The sequence below is a fragment of the Planococcus citri genome, chromosome 4 (assembly GCF_950023065.1).
Source record: "Planococcus citri chromosome 4, ihPlaCitr1.1, whole genome shotgun sequence".
NCBI lineage: Eukaryota > Metazoa > Arthropoda > Insecta > Hemiptera > Pseudococcidae > Planococcus > Planococcus citri.
This window is the reverse complement of record NC_088680.1, coordinates 3,593,817-3,619,651: the sequence shown is the minus strand read 5'-3', so window position 1 is coordinate 3,619,651 and position 25,835 is coordinate 3,593,817. Positions and strand designations below refer to the sequence as shown.

Here is a 25,835-nt window from a genome sequence, read left to right as displayed (position 1 = left end):
AAATAACAGTTTGTGAGGACATTTTTGAAATTTGCGCGAATCGCCGTATTTCTTCAAGAACTAACCCCCGGAGCGCAAATTCTACCATTTCCAGCAGTTTTGGAGCGAGAGTGATACCTCAAAAAACCACTCTTGAGGTGTCACTCTCAAAATCGGCTCAAATGTGGATAAACTCGTTAAGCAGGTCGAGTATGATACACAACTCGATTTTTAGCTGCCTAACTTCATATTCACGCTTTCTGGAGCAAATTCAAAATTCTGGAGAAATCGAAAAATCACGCTGGAGGCTCCAGAATGGCTGGAAATTGTGAAATTTGGATTTGAGGGGTTTGTTTTGGACAAAATACAACGATTCACGTGAATTTCAAAATTTTCCACACAAATAGTAATCTTTTGATTTTTTGGATTTTTTAATTTTGAAAAAAGCTGGTCAAAAAACCACTTTTGAGATGTCACTCCCAAAATCGGCTCAAATGCGGATAAACTCGTTAAAAAAGGTCGAGTATGATACACAACTGGATTTTTAGCTGCCTAACTTCATATTCACGCCTGCTGGAGCAAATTCAAAATTCTGGAGGAATCGAAAAATCGCGCTGGAGGCTCCAGAATGGCTGGAAATTGTGAAATTAGGATTTGGGGAGTTATTTATGGACAAAATACAGCGATTCGCGTAAATTTCAAAAATTTCCACGCAAAGGGTTATCTTTTGATTTTTTGGATTTTTTAATTTTGAAAACAGATAGTCAAAATCCACTCTTCAGGTGTCACTTTCAAAATCGGCACAAATGTGAATAAACTCGTTAAACAGGTCGAGTGTAATATACAACCTCGATTTTTAGCTGCCTAACTTCATATTCACGCCTTCTGGAGAAATTGAAAAATCGCGCTGGAGTCTCCAGAATGGCTGGAAATTGTGAAATTTGGATTTGGGCGGGTTAGTTACGGACAAAATATAGGGATTCGCGCAAATTTCAAAAATTTCCTCACAAACGATTATTTTTTGTTTTTTTGGATTTTTTAATTTTGGAAAAAGCTGGTCAAAAAACCACTCTTGAGGTGTCACTCTCAAAATCGGGCTCAAATCTGGATAAATTCGTTAAACAGGTCGAGTATAATACACAACTCGATTTTTAGCTGCCTAACTTCATATTCACGCCTTCTGGAGCAACTTCAAAATTCTGGAGAAATTGAAAAATCGCGCTGGAGGCTCCAGAATGGCTGGAAATGGTGAAATTAGGATTCGTGTTATTTAGATTAGTTTTGGGACTTATTTCGACCATTTTCATTCATCAAGTACGTCCTTTTTTTTTTAAAAAAAAACATTAATCGCCAAAAACAGTCAAATTTTGAATTTTCAAAAATTCGCCAAAAATCGAAATATGAACTTACAGCTGAAAATTTGGATTTGGGGGTTTTAGACTATGCTCCTTCCAAAAAATCGCGATGCCGTTCAAATCGGTGTGTGACACCTCAAGTGGTTCCTTTGTCAAGTTACCGTTATAATCTCGAACTGAAAACTGTTTCGAAAATTAGTAAACAAACTCTAATCACGTTGTTTATTTGTAATTACAGACTCGATAAAGTTGAACGGCGACGTTTGCGACGACGCTTCCAGTATTGCTGCGAATTCACCTTCGGACCAAATCCTCGATGACGAATCGATGCCTTCGAAAGACGATAAATGTATCTCGTCCAGCTATAAATCCAAAATAGACGGTATAAACAACACAGACGGCGTCAAAGTACACCACGAGCAACAAAATAACGGCAACGCTGCCGTAGCTAACGGTCGCCTGCAACTAGACGCTTCGTCGTACGCCGAAGAAGACGAAGAAGTAGAAGAAGAAGAAGAAGAAGAAGACGACGAAGACGACGACGATAACGACAGCGAAAGCATTCAAAATGACAAATTCGACAAATCACGACCACCTGTATCTGCGAACACGACGATCGCGAGCTCGGTTTCGAAAAAGCCCATACCCGATCTAACATCCATAAACTCTGTGACCAAGAATAATAATTCTGACAGCATCAACAACGACTGCGATCCGTTGTCTATGTCCGTTGATGGAGATTCGAATTGTGATAGTGATAGTGATAAGGCTGAATCGAGGCTACAATCGAACTCGAAAGGTAGCAGCGAAGTGGCGAGTTTAACCATCGACGATGTTAGCACGTCCGGTGCTAGTGTCGCTACTAAAGACGATAGCATCGTTGTGAATAATCGTCTGTCGAGTCTAACCATTACAGCGGTCACCGAGAACGGCGCTAAAGTCGACGACGACGTTGTAGCGACTGATTTGAGTAGTAAACGATTGAACTCTACCGGCGGCGATGAAGACGACGAGGCGAACGAAGACGACGAAGTGATCTCTATTTCAAGTACGCCCGATAAAAGCGGCAAAAAATCGTCGTCGAAGAAACCTTCCATGTCTATAGTGAATATTACTCCTCGTAGAAGTAGTCGAAATCTAAATAAGCAAAGAAGCTACGCCGAAAAAGACGGCGGCGAATACGAAAACAACAGCAGTAGCGACGGAATTAGCGTGATTTCGGCGTCCGGCGGCAGAAAACGCGCGACTGGATCCAGCGGTACTGGAGAAGACGACGAGATCGAAGAAATAACTCCGACCGATCCGTTGGCCGACGAACAACCTCATCGATTATCGGCTGTCGCGTCAGCTGGTGTTGGCAAAGTACGCGGAGGTAACAAAACGATCGTCGTCAGCGATACCAAAGGTTTGGTGGAATTCGCCTCTAATACCAAAGCTTCTCGTTCGAATAAGAAAGAGCCAACTTTAGTGATAATAGATACCAACTCGATATTATCGGGCCGAGGACCGATACCAGTATCGCAGCAAGGTGGTTCGAATTCTCTACTACATTCGTCCGCTTCGTCCGCTCCGATTCCGGTCTCTTTGCCGATAAACGCCGGTGCTTTTGCGAACGCTACTCGAGGTAATAATGCTTCGTCTAATGCCGCATTCTCCGTTATACCGATCGGGTTGCCGGCTCAAGGCATGTATTCGCAGTTCAAGAATCCGCCCCCTCAGATTAAACCGATCGTCGTCGGACCAGCTACGACATCGGTCACACCGGTACCGATGGTTCAATCTACGACCCCTAACGCGTTATCGGCGACGACCATTTCAAACGTTCAGGCGAGTCAGCCGGCCAATAAACAACCTCCGGTTATATTACCTTCGTTGACTGATGATATGTTCGTCGTCGAAGCTCCTTCGTTCATCGTACCCTACGTTTATGAGAAACCACCGATGAAATCACTCAAAGAACACATCGAAAAGATCGAAAACGATATCAAGCTGATGATAGCCGAAGAAGAAGCTCGACGAGAGCAACAAGAACGCGAAGAAGCTAAAGACAGCGTCAACGAGAAACCGGCACCGAGCGAAAGCGAAGAAAAAACCGCCCCTGGTGACGATTCGGCCGCACCATCCGATAACAAAGCTGCTACCGAAGACGCTACTCCGAAAGAATCGTCGACCTTAGCGGACGATTCTAAACGAGCGGAAGAAAAAGACGCCGAAAACCAAGTCACCGCCAAAGAAGCGGAAAAATCCACCACCAGCGAAGAGAAGAAAGATGCTGATTCGACCGTCGAACCAATGGAGGTAGACGAAGAGCAACCAGCGACCGCTTCTAAACCTCCGGTAACCGTGCCTACCGCCGTCGAACCGGATACCAGCGTTAAGAAGATGGAAATCGACCAGTCGCCGGCCAACGCTATCAAAGAAATCGAGAAAAAGATCACAGCTGGCCCGACCACCGGGACCGACGATCCGAAAAAACCGGCGTCCTATTTCGATAATCCGTTGGGCAAGTTCTTCATGCAAATTGGCCTGAATCTGGTCCAAGAACACGTTCAAACCGATCTTCTCCGGTCGCAGAAACGTAAACGTGATAAAGAGGGTGGCAAATGCTCGGCGGATGTTCAATCGACCATCGACGAACTGACCAAGACGCTGGAATCGAGCAAAGAAAACAACGACCCGTTCAAGTTAGAGCTTAAAAAATGCGAATTGTGTAGTTTCAAGACGGAATCGCTGCTGGTGATGGCGCATCACTTGGAAACGCCGCATATGAAGAATTACACGTACAGGTGTAATTTCTGTACTCTAGAGGTACGAAGCCCCCATGACATATTGTTCCATATGGAAGCCGAACATAATATCAGAGGTCGACTCGAACGAGCTCCGGCTTTCCACCAGTGCCCTAATTGCCCGTTCGAAGATAACCAGAAAGGTAAACTGACGCGGCATCTGATATCTTGTTCGAAGAAATACCGTCCAGAAAGAAACCAGGTACGTTTCGACAATATCGAGTAGATTCGTTTAGAATTATTATATGTAAATTTCAACGTGTTTTTGGGGTTTGTGTTTCACAGGAACCACCGCTAGATTGGGAACCTCCGGCGAAGATACCGCGAGTGACGAGAAACCGACCACCTTCCATGAGTCCTGGCAATGCTGTCTACCAAGCGGCCATGTCCGGTTTGAAACAAGCGCCGCAGAATACTCTGTTACCCAAGTTATTGCCGAATACGACCAATATGAAACATAACATGATGAACGCCGCTAACAAGAGGCCGAATTTGGTCAATCAGTTCGTCAACAGGTTCCCGAACGCCGCTAATGCCCAGTCTAACTTTCAACAAAGACCTATTCCTATGCAGACTCCTAATCAAGGTGAGATTTGTGGCTGCGAATTTCATTTTTTTGAGCGTTTAAATCGCAGAGACGATGTAGATGTCTGAAAATTTCAGGGATTGTACTCTGTTACTTTTTTGAAATGATGGTTACTTGAAAGTTACTTTTTCCAAGTTTTTTTCAAAATTTTATCCAAAATTCTTTTTTAAAAAAATGTTTTTATTTTAAATGGCATCGCTGCTTTTTCAGCGTTGCAAATTTTTTTATTTTTTCAATTTTGATGATTTTTCGTTTGAAATGTACTTAGGGATTTTCTAATTTCGACAGGTATTATTATTTTGAATTTCTCGATGGTTTTTAATGGATTTTCTCCAGTTTTGATTAATTTTTACACCTTGAATTTTGGTGGTGATTTTTTTCCAAAATGATTAGCCATGATTTTGTTCTGAATTTTGATGATTTTTTTCGTCTCAATTTTTGCTGAATTTTATCACCTTGAATTCTCTTGATTTTTTCATAAAAAATTTTCTCTCGAGCTTGTGTGATTTTATTACTCAAATAGTCGAGATTTCTGCTTATTTCGGTTCGATGGTTTTTTTTTGGAATTTTGTGGATTTTTTTCTTCGTTGATTTGGTGAATTTTCTTTTGCTAATTTTTGTAGTTTTTCCTCTATTTTGACGGGTATGATTTTTTTGAATTTTCGCGAGTTCTCTTTTTTGAAGTTTTTCGATGATTTTCTCGGAATTTCAATTTTTTTGACAGACTTTTTAACTTCGAATTTTGTTCTAGATTGTGGTCATTTTTTTGCCTAAATTTTGACTGAATTTTTTGAGTTTTTTTTTTGAGTTTTGTGTTTTAAGAACACGAGTGATTTTTTTGCTCACATTTTTGTGGAATTGTGATTTTTCTTCGTCCAAAAATCATGATTTCCTTTGAATTTTGATCTTTTTTTTTCGAGAAGGGAGGGAAGCTTCTTCAAGATTTGATGACTTTGTTTTTTTTATTTTTACTTTTTGTAGTGGATTTTTCTGCATCTTGATTTGATATCTTTAATTGATCCCTCTTTCTCCTTGAAGAATTTTTTTTTCAAGTTCGAATTATTTTTCTCTGTTGAATCCTCTCGAGTTTTGCTAGAAATTTTTCGATGATTTTTCTGTGCATTTTTTCGATTAATTTCCGAATTTATACCTAATTTTAACTCTCGCGAGTTCTCCGTTCTGAATTCTTAATGATTTTTGCCGAACTGAATTTTCCATTTATTTTTCATCATTTCCATAATTTTGTTTCGAATTTTATTGATTCGTTTTTCTATCTAAATTTCGGCGAAAGGTTTCTTCTTGAATTTTCGAGATTTTTTATACAATTTTCTCCTAATTTTGCCCCAAATTTTAGTAATTTTTTCTGCTTACTTTTTTGTGGAATTCCTCTGTTTTTACACAGTTTTTTGGGACTATGAGACGTGATGGTTGTATTTAGAATTTTTTTGAGGATTTCTTGATTTTTTTTTCAAATTTTATTCTTTTGAATTCTCGTAGATTTTATTTTCCAATTTTTCGACGATTTTCGCCGAATTTTCGCGTCTTTTTTGGTCTGAATTTTTGTGAAGTTTTCACAATTTTATCGTTGAATCTCGTGAGTTTTTTCTTCAATTCTTGCGATGTTTTTTCTGGAATTTTAGTGCTTTTTACCTCAATTTTTTCGGTGGAGTTTTTCTAGGTACTTCTAATCGAATTTTTATTCTGGAAGTCTCGTGATTTTTTTCGATTTTTTAAATTTTGACATTTCACTCTTGAGTTTTAGGTTTTTCAACATTATTTTTTGACTATTTTTTTTTCTCTCCAGATCTTGATCTTTGCTCTGCTTTCTGTTTCGGTCATTTTCTCTCAATTTCAATAATTTTGTCACATTTTTTTCATTTTTTATTCGAATTGTGTCAACTTTTGAAAGTTTTCATGGAGAATTTTTTTTCTTTTCGAAGCAAGGTACATTTTTTTGTATTCGAATTTTTAAAATGATTTTCACAAATCACTTTGTTTCCAAATTTGGATTACAATCTCCCCCCCCCCTCCTCAGCCGACCTTTCCTGTTGATTTCAATAAATTTTCCGCTCTGAAATAATTTCTTCTTATTTATGAAATTTTCTTACAAATTATTGTTTATTATTTCTCAACAGTGGAATAATTTTTTTTTTTTTTCATCAAATTCTCCTCGCTCGTGTCGAACATTTCTGCTATTTTACTATTGGTATTTTTGTGTTTGGTTTTTTGAAATAATTTCGAATAAATGATTGAATTTCGTTCCTCTCTGTTTCGAAAAACTTCCCCATCTCCTTTCAATTTTGCAATTTTTTCCTGTAATTTAACACATTTTTCGTTTATGTTTCCGGAATCCATTTTTTTTTCATGTTTTCTTTTTGCATTTTGATCTACGAGTAGTTTACCTTCGAAATGTTGATAATTATGTTTTGAGCTTTTGCTAGTTTTTTTTTCAAAAATGGTTTTTATTCGAATTTTGATGTTTTTTTGGTGCTTTTTGAAAAAGCTAATGATCAAAATTTCTGTTACCTTTTTTTTTCATTTTGTAATCTGAAATAAAATGTAAAGTTTTGTATGCATTATAACTCAAGTTTTTTGGTTGCCATCTTTTTTTTCACGTTAAAATTTTTTTGGTTACCTTTTTTTTGGCTTTTTGATTACTAAAGTTACTTTTTTTGAGAAAAATTTGAGTACAATTTCTGAAATTTTCATTCTGAGCAAATTTTTTTTGAACGAATCCATCTAATTCGATTTTTTATTGTTCTGTTTACAGGTATGATGTTCAGACCAGGAGGAGCGAATACGCAGACGCCCGTTTTATTACCTCAAGGTTACCATCTATCCGGTGCTCAAATCTATCAGGTGATTTTCAACGCTCAGCCGTCGAAATTATTACAGCTCGAAGAATTCTTTCAATTTATATAACTGTTTGCTTTAAAATTTCATTTGCAGACTCAGAATAATAAATCGCAATCGTCGCAGCCCGGTTTGGCGGCAGCTAAATTACTAAATCAGCCCAGTATCTCTATTACTCCTTTGCCGAGACAGACGTCCGGCTCGAATAACACGTCGTCCAACAACTCGAAATCCGGCGTTGGTAAAGCTATGAACGCCGTCATGGCAGCCAGTAATAAAGCCGGTGGCGGTAATTTCGTCGTATGCGAAATCTGCGACGGTTATATTAAGGTAAGTTGATCGTCGTCGTCGTCAGTTCAACATTCTCGGTGTATCGAGGATAGATTTTTACTAACGAAGTTTCATCCCCGCAGGACTTGGAACAATTACGAAATCACATGCAGTGGATACACAAGGTGAAAATCCACCCGAAAATGATCTACAACCGACCGCCGTTGAATTGTCAAAAATGCCAAGAGAGATTCTTCACCGATCAAGGCTTAGAACGTCATCTACTCGGCGCTCATGGTTTGGTCACGTCTAGCATGCAGGAGGCGGCCAACAAAGGCAAAGATGGCGGCCGGTGTCCGGTTTGCGGTCGCGTGTATCAATGGAAGCTTCTGAATCATGTCGCTCGTGATCACCAAATGGCTCTGAAACCGGCCCATTTGTCGTACAAGTGTACCGTGTGCACTGCTACATTCGGAATGTACAAGCAGTTCGAAAGTCACGTGTATTCGGCGCACAGCGTGGTCGCTAAGCGAGCCATGGATTCGTCGAAGAAACCTCCGCCGGCGCCTAGTTCGTCTCAAGTGAGTGGTGGCAGAGATGAGTCGATTTCTTTTGAGACTGTGCGAAGATAACGAATGACGAATGGGATCGATGAAGTGTCCGAAATTTTGACACGATTTTAGGTGAACGAGAATGATTCGTAATTAACGATCGTTTCGCTATCTTCGTGCAGTCTGATGTAGTGATGTCATTTCGATAAGGATAGATTAATTATTATTTAATAATTCGTGCACATTTCTGCTTTATTTCTTAACACGTGTTTTTTTATCTTTATTTCAGAACGATACGTTACTAAAACCGTTGAAAATAAACGACGAGATTACTATAATACCGCAACCGGTTCGATCGACGAGACCTAGTAATAATAATAATAGAGAATCTAACGCAGCTACCATAACCAAAACTGTATCCAACAGTAAAAAAGTGAGTATCTGAGGGTTTCATCTCATATGTCTAGATCTAGAATACCATCGGCGATATTTTCATTTTGTTTGGTGAAATTTGGCGGGTGCAAACGATGGCTTCGAATGGTTTGACGGTTTTTGGTGTATTCGATCGATTTTCGAGTAGTAGTTTTACCATAGGATCGGTGGTAGTTTGAAAACACAGCTACCGAAATGGCAAAAATGACTTTTCATGCGTGAATTTCGAGATTTGTCAGCGTCGAAAGGTTGCTTTCTGATATTGCGAACGTTCGGTAATGAAAATTTCGTAGTTTTTTTTTTTTTTGCATGGGACACGAATGAGTCGTCCAATTGAAATTACAGCTCTTTTTGGAACAACAGCTGCGTTGATTTGTGATTGAGGGGAACGTTCTAGAGAGCGTTGTGTTCCTCATTTTTTTTCTCGCACCGAAGATATCGACGATCTTGGAGTTATTTTTCGACAGTTTTTTTTTTTTTTGTTGGAGAAATTTTTGAACTATGAAAAGCAGCGAATGTTTATTTACTTATTGTTTTGGAGTTGAGTACAAATTTCAAGATTTGTCGAACAACAGAAATTGTAAAATGCTCCCAACGACAGTTTGAATATTGCTTCAGATCTCTATTGTCTGAACTGATTGATTTTGGAAGCTAGAGATGTTGAAATCTGGCTCATGGATTGACCTGCGATTCCTTCCAGTTGATTTGGAAATTTGGAATTCGTAAAAGAGAGATGGAAAAGTGACGTGCGATTGGGAGGTTTGAATAGTCAACGTGTTCTAGGACGTATTGAAATTGAAGCCAAGGTTGTGTTATATTTTTTTGAGGTGTCTATTTTTTCAAAGGGTCCTCCCAACCTCCTTTCCGAAAGAAATTACTGTCTTAGTACCTATGTCCTCCGTTGAAAATTTTTCCAAACCGAAATTGTGAATTGAAACCCTACGAACATTTTTTGTTATCAAGAAAATTTAAATTCGAGCCCCTCCCCCCTTTCAAATTTTGAAAATTGAGAACACACATCTCAAGTTCTCCCCTTCTAGATCCAGAGTGCTCCCCTCCCCCCTTATTCAAAGAACCTTCCCTCGAGAAATTTTTTAGTTCGGAATTGGTCTTCGATACCTACTTGTAGCTTCTTTTGAAAAATTCTGATGAGACAACACCCCCCCTCCCCTCCCTTCGTTTGCTCAATGTTCTTGAAAACGTGTCAAATTCTCGATTAAATTCTCGTTTTTGCGTTTCAGTTGAAAATTTAGAATCGTACGAGTCAAAATTCCATTCAATCGATTCCCCATGACTCAAAATCAACTGAAAACTGTCGGTAATGAACTTTTTGATCATTTTTGATTACACGGTCGAGTTTGTTTACCAGATACATATTGAAATTTTTAAGAGGTATTTCAATTTAAAAAATGTTGGTCGGGGGGCTCGCATAAGGATCAATTGTACCCCCTTGCCGATCCTCCGGGACAACTTTTTTCTTAAAATCGAAAAAGCAGGCAAAAATTCATCATCTGTCAAAATTTCAAGTGCTTGAGTGCTTTTTTCGATTTTTGGTGAATTTTCAAAAATCAAATTTTGACCAAAAAGTGGGAAAAAATCAAAATTTTACCAAATTGACCTAGAAAGCTGAAATTTGGGATATACCCTATTTTCGACCTGCCAAATCGATTAGAAACCTGTTTCAAACCGTTTTGAGCAGTTCTGGAGCCTCCAGCAGTTTTCTGAAATTCGAAATTCCCACAAAATTTCATCAATTGAGTTGCAAAGCCGAAATTTATTCTGCAACACAATTTCAATTCACTACGAAGTCGACTACAGAGGAATTTTTTAGTCGTGTTGGAGTCTCCAGCGATTTTTTTGAAAATCACTGGAGCCTCCAGTAGATTTTTGAAACTCGAAATTTCCCCAAAATTTTATCAAATGGAGATAGTAAGCTAAAATCAACTCTGCACTCCAATTTCAACACCCTGAAGTCATTTTGGAGCCTCCAGTGACTTTTTGAAAGGTTTCATGGCGTTTTTAGGAAAATTGAAATTTCCAAAAAGTAGCTGGAAGCTTCCAAATCACTTGAAACCACCATGCAGTCGATTTCATATTGTATTGAAATTAGCTTACAGAGTATTGTGAAAATTTCAAGTTTCAAAAATCTGGTGGAGACTCTAGTAATTTTCAAAAAATCGCTGGAGACTCCAACACGGCTTGAAATTCACCTGCAGTCGACTTCGTAGTGAATTGAAATTAGTTTACAAAATAAATTTCCACTTTCCAACCGCGTTTGATAAATTTTTGTGGAAATTTCGAGTTTCCAAAATTTTCTGGAGGCTCCAGTAATTTTCAAAAATTGCTGGAGGCTCCAGAACGATTTTAAATTTACCTGCAGTCGACTTCATATTGTATTGAAATTAGCTTACAGAGTATTGTGAAAATTTAAAGTTTCAAAAATCTGGTGGAGACTCCAGTAATTTTCAAAAAATTGCTGGATGTTCCAAAAATGACTTCAACCCACCTGAAATCGTCTTCGGAGGGTGTCAAAATTGGAGTGCAGAATTAATTTTAGCTTTTCATCTCCATTTGATGAAATTTTGAGGAAATTTCGAGTTTCAAAAATCTACTGGAGGCTCCAGTAATTTCCAAAAAATCGCTGGAGACTCCAACACGACTTGAAATTCACCTACAGTCGACTTCGTAGTGAATTGAAATTAGTTTGCAGGATGAATTTCGGCTTTCCAACTCCATTTGATGAAAATTTGTGGGAATTTCGAGTTTTAAAAATCTGCTGGAGGCTCCAAAATTGCTCAAAACGGATTGAGTTTTCATATTTCAAAAAGACAAAATTATTTGAAATTTCAATCGTTGAATTTTATTTCTTTGTTCATTTTTTGATCATCTTAAAACTCCAAGTAAGCACCCCCCCCCCCCCCCAGGTGTACGTTTTTGACGAATTTTCGAAAATTTAGAAGCTAAGAGCTCATTTTAAACCAAGGATTTTCGTTTAGAAATTTGAAAAAAAACACTCTTTGGACATTCTCGAATCTTTTTTTTTTTAGCGAACAAATTTTCGAAATGGGATCTCAATACCCCCTCCCCCCTTCCCTCGGAGGGTGTTTTAAATCAACGATTTTATTTTTATTTATTTATTTATTTATTTATTTATTTGAAGAGTGACGTGAAAATCTGATTTGATCGAAAATGAAAGACCAAATGACATCGAATATGGCAAGGTTCGAATGTATACCTATTTTTAAATCAAACCCCTCCCTCCCTCACCCCTTCTGCGCCAAAAAATGGTTAAAATTTTGAAAATTTGAAACCGACGTGTGACGTATCGTTTGTTGATGTTTCGAGAGTTCTGAGTTCGAATATCTACTCATTTTTCGAGTACGCCACCTCAAAAATACTATTACCCCTCCCTAAATTTGAAAAAACATGAAATTTTTGAAAATTTGGAGTGATTTTTTGATTTTTACTCGTTCCAAGGTGTAGAATTCGAATATATATATTTTTTTCAAGGTAAGAAATCCCTCAAGGCCTTTCTAGTTCCCATATTTTGAAATAAAAATTTCAAAAATATGACGCGAATAGTTGATTTTTTCCGAGGAAGGAGAGATGGGATCATTTCAGACTGAGAGTGAGGTGTTTGAAAAAAAAAAATTGATAGAGGTCGTGGGTAAATCGATAATAATTTTATTTTGGGAGATGGACCTTTGAAAAAATAGAACACCCGGCTCATTTTTCTAAATACGTCTGAGATAACGATGCAATCATTAAATCGCTGATAACCTCGTAATCGCGCAGACGTTCTCTATGAAACTGTGCTAAATTTTTTTGACCGTGATTTGACCTTTTTTTTTGCGTCAAGTAACCTTAGGTAACGCATAAAAAAAAAAAAAAAACTATCCCAAAACACAGGGAGATGGAAAAATGGTTCGAAATCCAAGAGAAATATAAGCTCTTCAGAAGGCAAAATTGAGCTCTCGTGTAGCCAGCTGCAACGATTTTTTTTTTTCATCTCGATTGGACAGATCGATGGTTTTTTATCTTGTTTCTAGGACGGATGATCGTCATAGATCGTATGTTTTTTTCAATATTTTAGGCTAGCTACGTATTTTTCATTGAAATTATTACGATTTGAAAATCCTTTCTTTTACACTGCAGTATACCTTTAACAGTGTGTTCTGGGAGCTAGTTCGTTGAGTAAATTACGACGAATATCGTGTTTTTTTCTGAAATACCGACCACAACAACGTCCTCAGGTGAATATATTTTCGGCAACTTGCTGTCCAAATTGCTCAACTCGTAAATTTTTTTCGTCTTCGTGCTCGATGAAAGACGTGTAAAGTGTGTACGTGTGTGTGTGTCTATGTAATTGGCCTGCAAAATTGAAAACCAAACGAAATCTTCTCTCTATAATTTTGTCGCGTTACGTATTAGAATTTTATTTATTTTTTTTTAATTTGTAAATATTTTTAAGACGTCTTTTTTACTTACACGAATGTCGTCGACGAGTCTTGCGGTGTGTGCATGTAGCAAAATGCTGTTGAAAAATTTTTTTGAAAAAAAAATTGATTGATAAAGACGCGTCGACGTCGTTTAAATTTTTCTAAAAAAAAACAAAAAAAAAATCAAATCTGTTTTAAATAATTTTTTAATTATTGAAAAGCGAAATAATAATTTAACAAAAAAAAAGAAAATTGAAAATATGGTACACTTTTATTGGTTACAGGTGTAAAAGAAAGGAAACTAAACGCGTGGCGCAATCGTGTGTATTAACCTGGGTATGTATTATGTGTTTGTAATGCATTGACAGATGGATTGTGAAGACAACGGTAGTAATAATAGTAAAAAACCCGACGACAACGACGACGGTGACGAGCAAATATGCAAATGCGCCTGTTTGATGGGAAACTTCGCCAACTACGAAGCATTCCGAACGCACTTGATTGGAAAACACCTGAAAAGCTTCAAGATAATACTATCGCGTTTAGATTTAAAATCATTTAACCGTTTACCGAATAAAGAGAACGCTTTTAAATTGACCAAGTTCGATCGTAATTTGATCTCGGACCAGGTACGAAAACAATACAATTTAGACGAATTCTTCATCGAAATCAAACGACACCGTTTAAGCGACGATTTCAAGTACAAAGTCGTCGAGACGAAACGCCCCGAACCGGTTGACACCTTCACAGCCGCTACTTCCAGTCAACCCGATACCGAGAACTTTGTTCCGCCCGAAGTGGTCTTCTCGGCAGCCGAAGACTCGGATGAAGGCGCCAAAGCTATGAAGAAGCCACGCTTATTCAAACTGAACACCGTGTACCAGAAACGTAGAATAGAGAGCGAGCTTTTCGCTAGAAAAAAAGCTCAGGCTGGTAAAGTCGCTACGGCGGCGGCGTCTCGGAAGATCGCGCCCAAACCCGGTCCAGGTCCAGCTATCGTAGTCAACGGTGGTGGTAAACAGAAGAAGCTGATATCGAGAGGTCGTCGTAACGCGGCTAGACAAAATGCTCGTAAAAACGCCACCGATAGCAACGAGATGGACGCGTCTTCTTCGGACGATGACGTGGTGAACGTGATCGATGATGATCGAAGACCATCGACGACTGCTTATTCCTCGAGAAGCGTTCCGGGTTCGTCGTCGAATTCGTTCAACGATCACTTCATGTCCGGATTATCCGGATTTCAGACGATGATATCGCAACAACGTACGGTCACAACGAGTACGAGCCGAGGAACGGGCCATATTTCGGCGACCAGAACGCAGACTCCTCGATATCGACTTCCATCTCCATCTCAAGCCGGTGCACCGTTCACCGTGTTCAATCATCAAACCGTGACTACGATGAGCAGTACCTCGATTGGTGCTCGAGCACCGAGACCAGTCGGCCTGTCTACAGCTGCCAACCGATCCGGAGCTCCTAAAGTGGTGCAGATTTTTAGCCAACGCTCCGTCAAAGTTACAAAAAGCGTTACCACTTACTCCGGTCCCGGCGCGGCGGCGGCTCGTGCGAGGGCAGTTGCTGCTGCTAAACCGAAAACCACCGCTCCTGCTCCTGTTCCTAGTAAACCGCAGGCTGTCATTAGTCTGTTGAGTGATAGCGACAGTGACCATAGTGCTGTTGAAATCGTCGACTCTGATCCAGGTGCGGTGGCTGCTGCTTCTCCTCGTAAATCCGGCGACGACGAAGACGACAACGATAACGAAGAAGTGTTTATTCTTCCATCGTGAAATGATGTTTCGCCCGTGTTTATACCGCGTGTACTGCCAATAATTCCACGTTAATTTGAAGTATAGTAAACGACGCTTAATGGTCTCAATTTAATCTACAAATTATAGATTTTTTAACTTGTATTTTGCTTAGTTTTTTTTTGTTTTTTTTTACCTGTCATGATTTTTTTTTCTGTATAGTTAACGTGTGTTTTAAACAGTGTGGCGATTTTGGGAATTTTTGTACGAACGAGGATGAAATTTTCATTTGATCGGGGTTGCCTTCATTTCGAGTCTGAAGTTTTCAATTGACCAACGCGAGCGCTAGTGTTGCATTTTATTGGATTCGAGTTGACAATTTTGTTATTTGGAAGAAAAAAATCGAAGGAGATTGTAGTCGTTTGTAAAAAATAGTTATTTTAATCGTAAAGTGAGATGGTTTTTGGGTTTTGGTTTATTCTGATGGTATCTTTTTAATTGTTTTGTACAGAAATTTTTTCAAAATGAACTGTGAGCCTTTGAATTTAATTTTTTCCGATGCAAACTCGAGTCTTTGAATCCTTGAAGCAAAATGATTTCGATATAGCGAGCTAACTATCTTCCAAAACCCTTCAAAGTGATTGTAAGGTGTCATCTGTGGCTTTTTCCATTCTCATTGATTGAAAATTTGAAGAGCTCTCCTCCTCCCCTCTTCTGTATAGTGTTCGATTGAAATTCGTAAAAGATGATTTCTCTATTCGAGAATTCCTAAGGGGAGGGGGAGGGAGAAATTGCGAAAAATTTCCAAATATCAAGATCACTTCGACTCGAAAAACAAAATTCAGCCTCTTAATGGAGATTTGGGGTTCCGAATTTCAAGTATTTGAAAGTGCTGATTTGGATTCTGGCATCAGTTGGACTATAAAATCAAAATTGGTTTTCTCCGAGGAGTACTTAGATCTAAAATTTCCAAAAATGTCGTCAGTTTGGGTTTTTGGTAAGATTTTGAACCCCCCCCCCCCTCGAACACAGCCATAGAAGCTCGATTTTAATTTTAGTGTCGATTGAGTTGCATAGTCGGATTCCATTTCAAAATTTTGAGCCTCGAGTTCCTTTTCTCCTTCCCCTTTGAGATTCTGGCAGCTCGGTTCTGATTTTGGGGTCAAACTGATTCCAGACTCAGAACTAGCGTTTCTGAAAAAAGTAAAAACTAGTAATTTGATTCTTACGTTGAATTTTTCAAAATTTTGGGCCTCAAGCCCTTAATTGAAGTGCCCAATTTTGGTTTTGGGGTCGAAGGAACAGCTTCAAGTCGTCTTCATCTTCAAAACATGTATTTTGGTTTCAAAATTTTGGGCTTCGAGGTCCCCTCCCCCTGCCCCTCAGCTCGGTTTTGGTTTTTGCTTCAAGCTGATTCCAGTTTCTGGAAGTGAAATTGAGCCCCAAGCCTCTCTTCAGGGTGTCCAATTTCGGTTTTGGGGTCTAGTGGGTCACATGATCAGATTCTTCTAGAAAACGGTCTCCATTTTTTCAGCACCCCCCCTCCCCCGAACTCGCCTCGTTTGTTCAAATGATAATATTTAGAAAAAAAGAAATTTCGTTATCCTTTTTATACATACAAAAGATCTAGCACATTCTGCGTTGTATCAGCCCTTATGATTTTTGTTTCCAAGTTCAAAATTATCGATTCTGTGAGATGAAAATTTCAAAATTTAAACGCCGAAGTACGTTTTCTTCCTTTTTTTTTCTCTCTGTTGCTTCCTTTTCAATCACTCTCGTTCGACTAAAAAATTCTTCAGATGGGAAATACGTACATTTAAAAGATCTCGTCTCTGTTCGCTTTTCCTCTTCGGTTTGATGTACCTGCGTCAGTCATTGCTCTTAAAACACGCTCGTTTGTTTTCCTCGAAGTTTTTGTTTTGCTGTTTCGTTGTGTTTTATTTTTTGTTTCGATGCTCAAATGATACGATCGTAGCGAAGTCTTCTCAGTTCTTTCACGAATTGACCAATTCTGTTTGTTTCGGATCAGGGAGATTAAAATACGCGTATCAAGATCGAGTACTTTTTCTCCTTACTTTTCTAATTGATTTTTTTTTTATTGCAATGCTTTTTTGAACTGATGAGTGTTTCTTTTTTTTTTTTGTTTAATTTTCTTAAGTAGTATTATTTATTTATTTATTTAGGCGTTTTATTCGCTGTTTTTTTACGTTTTTTTTTCGCCACGTTTTAAATAATTTCACGATAATAGGTTGCATTCTAATTAGGTAAATTATGCGTTATTATCGGAACGTGAATCTTGCCAGACTAAAAATTATTATCATTGTTTACATTTTTTCTATTTTCATGGGCTAGATGATCTTTTCTCTTGGAAAGAGTATACTTTTTAATTTTGATTTTGTGATAATCGTGAGATATTACGAGAAATTAACTACCAACTTGAGTATTTTAAACAAAAAAATGCCTAATTTAATTATGTGTATTTTTTTTCTCTTTTTTTTTAATAGTTTATGTTTAGAAATTTGCGTTTGCGATTGTGTAGTCAGTGATACGAGTCATTGTTTAATGAAATGTTTATTTTGACTATTGAAATTATTATTGTAAACAATTCTCTTTTTTTTTCTCTTCTCTTCGACTTACATTGTAATATATTCTAATTATTTGTACTTATGAGAATTTATTAATTTTATACTACGAAGTATTTTTTTTTGCAAAATAATATTTAACCATTATTCCAAGCATATCTTTACGGATTTTTTTTTTTTTTTGTAAACATTTATACTGTGTAACTTTTTCCTTTATTTTTTCATTAGCGTTTGACCAAGACGCGAATTGTTGTCTTCATCGTGTATTAAAGGTTTTCTCCCCTTCCCTTATAGTATACATATTTTTTAATGTTAGAGAGACATGAAGAAATCATTTCTATGTTGTAAATTCGTCTATGTATATATGATTATTTAATTTTGTACTAAAATTTTGAAAATATTGAACCACGTATGTGTATATAATATTATAGTTACGATTAGGTATACATTTATAAGTAAAGCATCGCGATGATATTTACCAAAAAATATGCAGATCGAAGAATTCAAATAAACTACTCATAACTGCGATATTAATTATGTTGTAATAAATGTAAATGATTTTATGTTTTGAAAACATTTTACATATAAAAACGTTGATTATTATAGTTTTCAAGTTTTTGCGTTTGTGTGATTTTTTTTGCATCATTTTTTCTGAATTTTGATTAGTGGAGAATTTTTTATGATTAGCCCAGATTAGGTATCGGATCGGTTTCTTTTTTCTTTTCATTTTTTTTTGAACATTCAATATTGTGTAAAATTGTTTGTAACTTTTCATTTTAGTAGTTTGATTTTATTTGATTGAATTTTACGTTGCAGATTTTTGATTCCTTTTTTAGTTTTTTCAAACATTTTTTCAAATTTGAAAAAAAATTTCAATTTTCTTCTCGTGATTGGTCGAAATAAAAGTAAACAAACAAATCAGCCAATCAACACAGAGAATCTAAAATCGATTATCGATAATCGCGTAGCGCGACTCTAGCGCTAGCGACGCAACCTGAAAGTTGTAACATTCCATTCCAGTGAGTTGAGTCATTCATTGAAAAATTGATTAATTACCGGATTATTTTAAATAATTAGTGATGAAAATGGTTCTTATACAGCTTTCAAAAGCTGTATTTAAATACTGGAGTGTTATTCCATTGAAATATGCATCATTTTGTAAGTATTATTCGTTATTACGCTGATGGGTCTTTTCCCTCCAATTTGTTCACCCAATGAATAAGAAATTCAAAGGGAATCGATCAGATTTGGAATTTTATCCTTAAATTTTCCAGTAATATTTCGTGAAAAGAGTAGTTTAATGATCTACCACGTTTTCAAAATGAAACCGAACCCATTTTCATCGTTTACAGAAACTAACCGAAGTGATCAGTGAGAAGCAAAATGCTATACGATTATAGCAGAACCTTCTTCGTAAATTCATCCTCGCCGGAATTTATTGTGGTAGTAATCATCGCTTCTATTTACGAATACATATATCGAGCTTTCATCGTTTGATGATTTACTCGTTATGCGGAAAATGAAACGTGAAATCCGAGCGTTCGAATATCAAGCGTCAGTTCGTAGGCCTATCCAGCTTTATACGTATATATAGGTAAGCATTCCTCATATTCAACAAGTAAGTTACTTTATTTTTATTACTTGATATGGGTTTCTTGGATTCAGAAAGAAATTTACGACGATCAGTTCGAAGCTTTACGTAAAAATACTCACGCTGAGTAATTCTTCGTCGTTAGTCGTTAGATTCGACATTTTTGTTTACGAAGGAGACTGCAGATGATTGGATTCGCGAAGAACTGGTAACTTGTTGATTACTCGTGAACTTTATAATGGATTATTTGTAATACTTCAACTCAGATCTTGACAATTTTGGAAAATAGGTTGTTCGATTACATTTACTTTCGTTACACCGGTCAAAAGTGTTCTACGTTTGATAAACTTACTGGATGAGATCATCACCGGTGAACTGGAACAGTAGAAAATGAACAGGAATGGCTTCGCTTTGCTTATGTCATCCGAGTACCTTCATAGAACACCGAATATCATACTGGAGTTATGATCCTGGAAATTCTGTTACTGAAAACGACGTAAAACAAGATGGCAAAGTCATAGACGATGATGGTGAACTGCAACTGAAGTGAACAGCTGTTGAAATCTCGATCCGAGGAGTACCTAGTACAATTTGTGATAATGGTAGGTATTCTGAATTTTTTCTGTACTCGAGATTTTTGTTTGTTTACACGATCGTTGATTAGTAACGATTGGAAAGATTTAAACGTTGAATAAGAACTAATGAAAATTCTATTAGGTCCTGAAATAATTTTTGTGCATATTTGTTTCTGTCGTAGGTTTGTTTTAATGGTTTTTGATAGCTCGGTTTTTATTTCTTTACAGAATAATCGAAGAAAATCGAACTAGTGATGACTTACGAGAGCAGACTTCTTTGCCACTATCTCGTACTCGTCAAGTAGAAGTCTTATTACTGCATCGTGAAATTTGATTTTTAAAAGATTGACTTCGAATGCGATTACCTACCGCTAAACTGAACGAAGAAAGGATTGAATATCGGATTCATCAGCGTTGAACGATGAGTAATGATCTGGGTAAGTGTTCTTTGTGAATTTAGATATTGAAAATTAGCGTAATATTACTCGAAGCTTATCGTTCAAATTACTATGTGATGTGTATATATTCATCGTGAGTAAAGACGAATTTCAGTCGTGTTTCCTCGTGTTCGTCTCCGTGGCATGGTTCAAACTTCTAACGCCATCAGCTGGCTGCTCCACTTCACTCCGTCGGTCGGCAATGCCCTTCTAATACCTTCAGTGCTGCCATGTGCGTTACCCAACCTAACGCTTTCGCGAATGTATCTCCCTTTTGCCCGCATGTGTTGCGTGTAACCGTTAATTTTAATTTCAACTGCTCGTATTCGTAACATCTGATACCGATAAACCGATTTCCGTTTACCAACAGTAGTGTTTGATATTTAACGTATAACGTATTATGTGTTTAAACGGTAGCTATGAGCTATTTCACAATGGAATAATTATTGTGCTTTTGTAATTAGTTGATTTGTTCATATTTTTATTGTTTTACGAAATATTTTACAAGATTTCATCAAAGAAGTAAGTAGTCTGTGGTTTAGTTTCAATGTTTTATTTTTAAATACGATGATATTTGATTTTAGATATCGAATTCGATATACCGGCGGATATAAGTATCGTGATGGAAAATATTTTTCGAATAATTTTGGTGTTTGGGACGTATGAATTTGAAAGTTTGATGAATTATTCTTCATTTTATTATTATTATTTTTAATGTACGCTATAGGTAGTGGAATTGAAACGAAAATTTTTTTTCTCATATTGTGATGTAAATATTACGAATAATGTCGAACAATCTTTTGAAGTACTTAGTTCCATTTGGCAAATTGTTTCAATATTATTTCAAATTAATCGAAGAAAGAAACTAAAAAATTCCATTGACATGGCTGAAAAAAATCGTCGAGATTTCATGAAATTTACATACTTAATTAAAATTGAGGCGAATATTCTGATGCTTGATTGTTTTAATAATGATGGAAAAATAATTTAAAATGTAATTAGAATCTCGAATGCACGAGATTGAAATGATCATGCCTAAAATATACACGAAATTTTCTAAAAATTGTTTCTTCATTTTCGAAAAATTCCTAGAAATCGTACGTTTATTTAAAGTTGTCCAAAAGTCTCAGTTTTTTGCCAAAAATTGTTAAAAAGTCATTTCTTTTGCTAAAATTGCCAAAACTCGCTTTTTGTTTACAATTTTTTTTTTGCTTAAAATAGCACTAATTCTCACTTTGTTGTCAAAAATTGCCCAAAAGTAGCTTTTTTATTAAAAAAAACTTTCAAAATGATTTTACTTTTTAAAATTAAAAACCATGGAACATTTCAATTTTGTATTGCTCTGTTTTTTTTTCTGCCTTGAATAGTCCGGCATATGACAATAGGAGTAATTGCAAACCCCCCACCCCCCCCCCCCCCCCGCCGATTCACCGGGACGACTTTTTTCTTATAAGGGACATCCTAAGGAACATTTTAAAGCAAACTTGCCCAAAAAAAAGTTGGCCTTACTTACAAAATGGCGGCCATTTTGATTGACAGGTCAGCCGAAATCGCAGATTTTGCGTTTTAACATAGGACTTAAACGAAATTTTTCAAACTTTACAAAGGTAGATCGAAAGATCATGCAAAAACTTATCACCTGTCAAAATTTCAAGTGCTAAAGTGGGTTTTTCGATTTTTGGTGAATTTTTGAAAATCGAATTTAGGCCAAAAATGAGGAAAAAAATCAACATTTTACCAAATTGACCAAGAAAGCTGAAATTTTGGATATACCCTATTTTCGACATGGCAAATCGATTTAAAACGGTTTCAACCCGTTTTGAGCAGTTCTGGAGCCTCCAGCAGATTTTTGAAACTCGAAATTCCCACAAAATTCCATCAAATTGGAGTTGTGAAGCTGAAATTTATTCTAAAAACTAATTTCAATACGCTACAAAGTACTGCAGGTGAATTTCAAGGCGTTTTTGAGCCTCCAGCGACTTCTTCCAAAATTCCTGAAGCCTCCAGCAGATTTTTGAAACTTTAAATTTTCACAAAATTTCATCAAATGGAGATGTAAATCTGAAATTTACTCTACACTCCAATTTTAACATCCTCTGAAGTCGACTTCAAGTGGGTTCAACTCATTTTGGAGCCTCCAGCGACTTTTTGAAAATTACTGGAGCCTCCAGCAGATTTTTGAAACTTTAAATTTTTACAAAATTTCATCAAATGGAGATGGAAATCTGAAATTTACTCTACACTCCAATTTTAACACCCTCTGAAGACGACTTCAGGTGGGTTCAAGTCATTTTAGGACCTCCAGCGACTTTTTTGAAAATTACTGGAGCCTCCAGTAGATTTTTGAAACTTGAAATTTCCCCAACATTGATTTATCAAATGGAGTTGGCAAGTTGAAATTTACTTCGCAGACTACATGGTGGTTTCAAATGGTTTTGAAGCTTCCAGCTACTTTTAGGAAATTTCAATTTTTCAAAAAAACGTCGTACAACCTATCAAAAAGTCGCTGGAGGCTCCAAAACGACTTGAAATCGACCAATAGTCAACTTCGTAGCGTATTGAATTAGTTTGCAGAATGAATTTCGACTCTCCACCTCAGTTTGATGAAATTTTGGGGAAATTTCAAGTTTCAAAAATCTACTGGAGGCTCCAGTAATTTTCAAAAAGTCGCTAGAGGCTCCAACACGACTTGAAATCCACCAGAAGTCGTTTTCAGAGGGTGTTAAAATTTGAGTGTAGAGTAAATTTCAGCTTTCCATCTCCATTTGATGGTATTTTGTAAAAATTTAAAGTTTCAAAAAGTCGCTGGAGACTCCTAAACGACTTAAAATTCACCTGCAGTACTTCGTAGCGTATTGAAATTAGTTTTTAGAATAAATTTTAGCTTTACAACTCCAATTTGATGGAATTTTGTGGGAATTTCGAGTTTCAAAAATCTGCTGGAGGCTCCAGAACTGCTCAAAACGGGTTGAAACCGTTTCCAATCGATTTGGCATGTCGAAAATAGGGTATATCCCAAATTTCAGCTTTCTTGATCAATTTGGTGAAATTTTGATTTTTTCCCTCATTTTTGGCCTAAATTCGATTTTCAAAAATTCATCAAAAATCGAAAAACGCACTTTAGCACTTGAAATTTTGACAGGTGATAAATTTTTGCATGATGTTTCGATCTACCTTTGTAAAGTTTGAAAAAGTTCGTGCAAGTCTTATGTTAAAACGCAAAATCTGCGATTTCGGCTGACCTGTCAATCAAAATGGCCGCCATTTTGTAAGTAAGGCAACTTTTTTTTGGCAAGTTTGCTCTAAAATGTTCCTTAGGATGTCACCTTTAAGAAAAAAGTTGTCCCGGAAGATCGGAGGAGGGGGGTGCAATTACTCCTATTGTCATATGCCGGACTATAATGATGGAAAAATAATTTAAAATCTAATCAGAGTATCGAATGCATGAGATTGAAATGATCATGCCTAAAATATACGGGAAACTTTCTAAAAATTGTTTCTTCATTTTCGAAAAATTCTTAGAAATCGTACTTTTATTTTTCAAGTTGTCGAAAAGTCTCAGTTTTTTTTCCAAAATTGGTTAAAAAGTCATTTCTTTTGTTGAAATTGCCAAAACCTCGCTTCTTGTTTACAATTTTTTTTTTTTTTTTGCTAAAAATCGTAATAATTCTCACTTTGTTGTCAAAAATTGTCCGAAAGTGTAGTTTTTTTATTTAAAAAAAATTTCAAAATAATTTCACTTTTTAAAATTAAAATCCAGAACATTTCAATTTTGTATTGTTCTGTTTTTTTTTCTGTATTGAAGAAGGCTTGCTCACGTTTTGTTACTTTTTTAGTTACTATAGTCACCTTTTTTTTGTTCCAAATTGAGTACGAGCCTTGAAAAAATATTTTTCATAATTTCAAATTCATATCCGCCCATTTTTTTTTTTTTCAACTTTTACAATTTTTAAACTTGAATATTTAAATTTCAGATAATAAGCTCTCATTACACCCGCATTTCGATTAAAAGCCAGAAATGAACGTCGCATCAAACCCCGATCCATTCGCCACCGGATCAGAATCATCAGACATGCTGAACTATTCAAACACCTCTACCTCCAATCTGAGCACCATCGCTAGTGATTTAGCCATCGACGCTGGAAAAATCCCTAAACGACTCTGCTGCCCGTTCTGCCTGTTCGATTTCGGTTTCGAATTTCTACTCAAATCGCACATCCAAGAATCGCATTCTCAAGAGGTAAAACTACTCTCGAAAACCAACCCCGATACCATCAGAACGGATATTTGCTGTTATTGCGGCGCCAAATTCTATATTCACGGGTTACTTCCCAAGCACGTGATTCGTAAACACCAAGAATGCATTTTAGGACTAGCTTCGAGTACTTCGGATGACGCAGCTGCTGAAACCGTAGGATGTAGTTTTTGTCCGTATAAAGCATCCTCGAAACAGATAAAACTACTGTTTATTCACTTGGAGAATAAACATTTGAAAAACGTCGACGAGATGTTATCGAATTTCAATACGATGGTCAACGAACGAACGAAAACTCGCGAATATATTCATCAAAATGACGACGAAATGGCGCCAACGAAACCCGAAATAATTAATCCTGCTCCTAGATTGAAACCTATACTGAAAAGAGGTTCGCTGAAATCAGACTGCTGCGGTATTTTGAATGAAACAGTAACGTTGCAAGTGAAGCAACGAAAATTACGGTTCAATTTACCCGCCGCCGATAGTTCATTCACCTCTGTAGGAAGTGACAAGGAGAATCTACCTTTGAGAATTTTAGCCAAGAGAACGCTTAGTTTGAGGATAAAGAAGCAAACCAAATCTAGCAAACCTTTGCCTATCGTTAATCAGGTACGAACCGAGACGAGAAACGTGCTGGGAGATATTACAGATGTTGTGCATGAAAACTTGACTAATAATTTGGATCCGAAGATGGATCATTTCGGAGAACTTCCGTTCAAATGTGGATTGTGTGGGGAAATGTACGCGAATAATTCGATTTTATTGCATCACGTGAAAAAGAAACACGGTAAAATACATTTCCATCCGCCGTACCGGTGTGGCTTGTGTAAAGCTAAATTTTTTCGAAATAGTTATCTCATTAAACATAATAAGTTACATGAGAAACCAAAGCGGACGAGTGGATTTCGATATACTGCTTTTCAAAATGAAATGTTGTCTACTTAATTAGGTATAAATCATTATTTCATTCGTCTTTTTTTTTTTTTTTGGAAATAGTACAATTTTTGTAAATATGGTGAATTTTTTATTTTTAAATAGGTAAATAGGTATTATTTATTTTATTTTATTTATTTTTTTTTTAGTTTTATTGTAAGGTTTTGAAAAATGAGTGTTTTTGTAAGTGTAGCTATTGAGATGTGAATGTTTTGTAATTTAGTTATTTGCACGAATTAATGTGCATAGTCAAAAAAATGATATAAGAGTCGTTTTCTTTAATGTTATGTTTCACAAATAAATAATATTATCGAGTATTTTTGCAATGGATTTTCCGTTGCAATCATTTTTTTTAGTTTTTAAAAAGTATTATTATCCTTGAAAGCTTCCTACTCCAGTCCAAAGGAGGGTAGGGGGTGAAATCGCATTACTTACTAGTTAAAAATCGTTCGAAAAAATG

The 25,835-nt window shown here is 36.7% G+C and overlaps 2 protein-coding genes and 1 long non-coding RNA gene across 4 annotated transcripts in view; all 3 read left to right on the top strand.

Moving 5' to 3' along the window:
* LOC135845922 (uncharacterized) overlaps positions 1-18,201 on the top strand; it is a 51,122-nt gene extending 32,921 nt beyond the window's left edge. For both annotated transcript variants that reach the window (XM_065364796.1, XM_065364797.1), the window contains exons 3-9: positions 1,573-4,322; positions 4,406-4,706; positions 7,477-7,565; positions 7,656-7,889; positions 7,973-8,410; positions 8,670-8,813; positions 13,620-18,201. In XM_065364796.1, coding sequence (XP_065220868.1) covers positions 1,573-4,322; positions 4,406-4,706; positions 7,477-7,565; positions 7,656-7,889; positions 7,973-8,410; positions 8,670-8,813; positions 13,620-15,041 — 5,378 coding nt within the window. In that variant the 3' untranslated portion in view covers positions 15,042-18,201. The remainder of the gene's footprint in view (positions 1-1,572; positions 4,323-4,405; positions 4,707-7,476; positions 7,566-7,655; positions 7,890-7,972; positions 8,411-8,669; positions 8,814-13,619) is intronic.
* A 209-nt stretch (positions 18,202-18,410) lies between these two features.
* LOC135845931 (uncharacterized) overlaps positions 18,411-25,835 on the top strand; it is a 62,428-nt gene continuing 55,003 nt past the window's right edge. The window contains exons 1-5 of the long non-coding RNA XR_010558863.1: positions 18,411-18,739; positions 18,934-19,175; positions 19,247-19,380; positions 19,462-19,774; positions 19,976-20,184. This is a non-coding gene — a long non-coding RNA (uncharacterized LOC135845931). The remainder of the gene's footprint in view (positions 18,740-18,933; positions 19,176-19,246; positions 19,381-19,461; positions 19,775-19,975; positions 20,185-25,835) is intronic.
* On the top strand, positions 20,268-25,692 carry LOC135845926 (zinc finger protein 397-like). The gene is made up of 2 exons (XM_065364801.1): positions 20,268-20,706; positions 24,159-25,692. The coding sequence occupies exon 2, from the start codon at positions 24,203-24,205 to the stop codon at positions 25,385-25,387; it is 1,185 nt and encodes a 394-aa protein (XP_065220873.1). The 5' UTR covers positions 20,268-20,706; positions 24,159-24,202; the 3' UTR covers positions 25,388-25,692.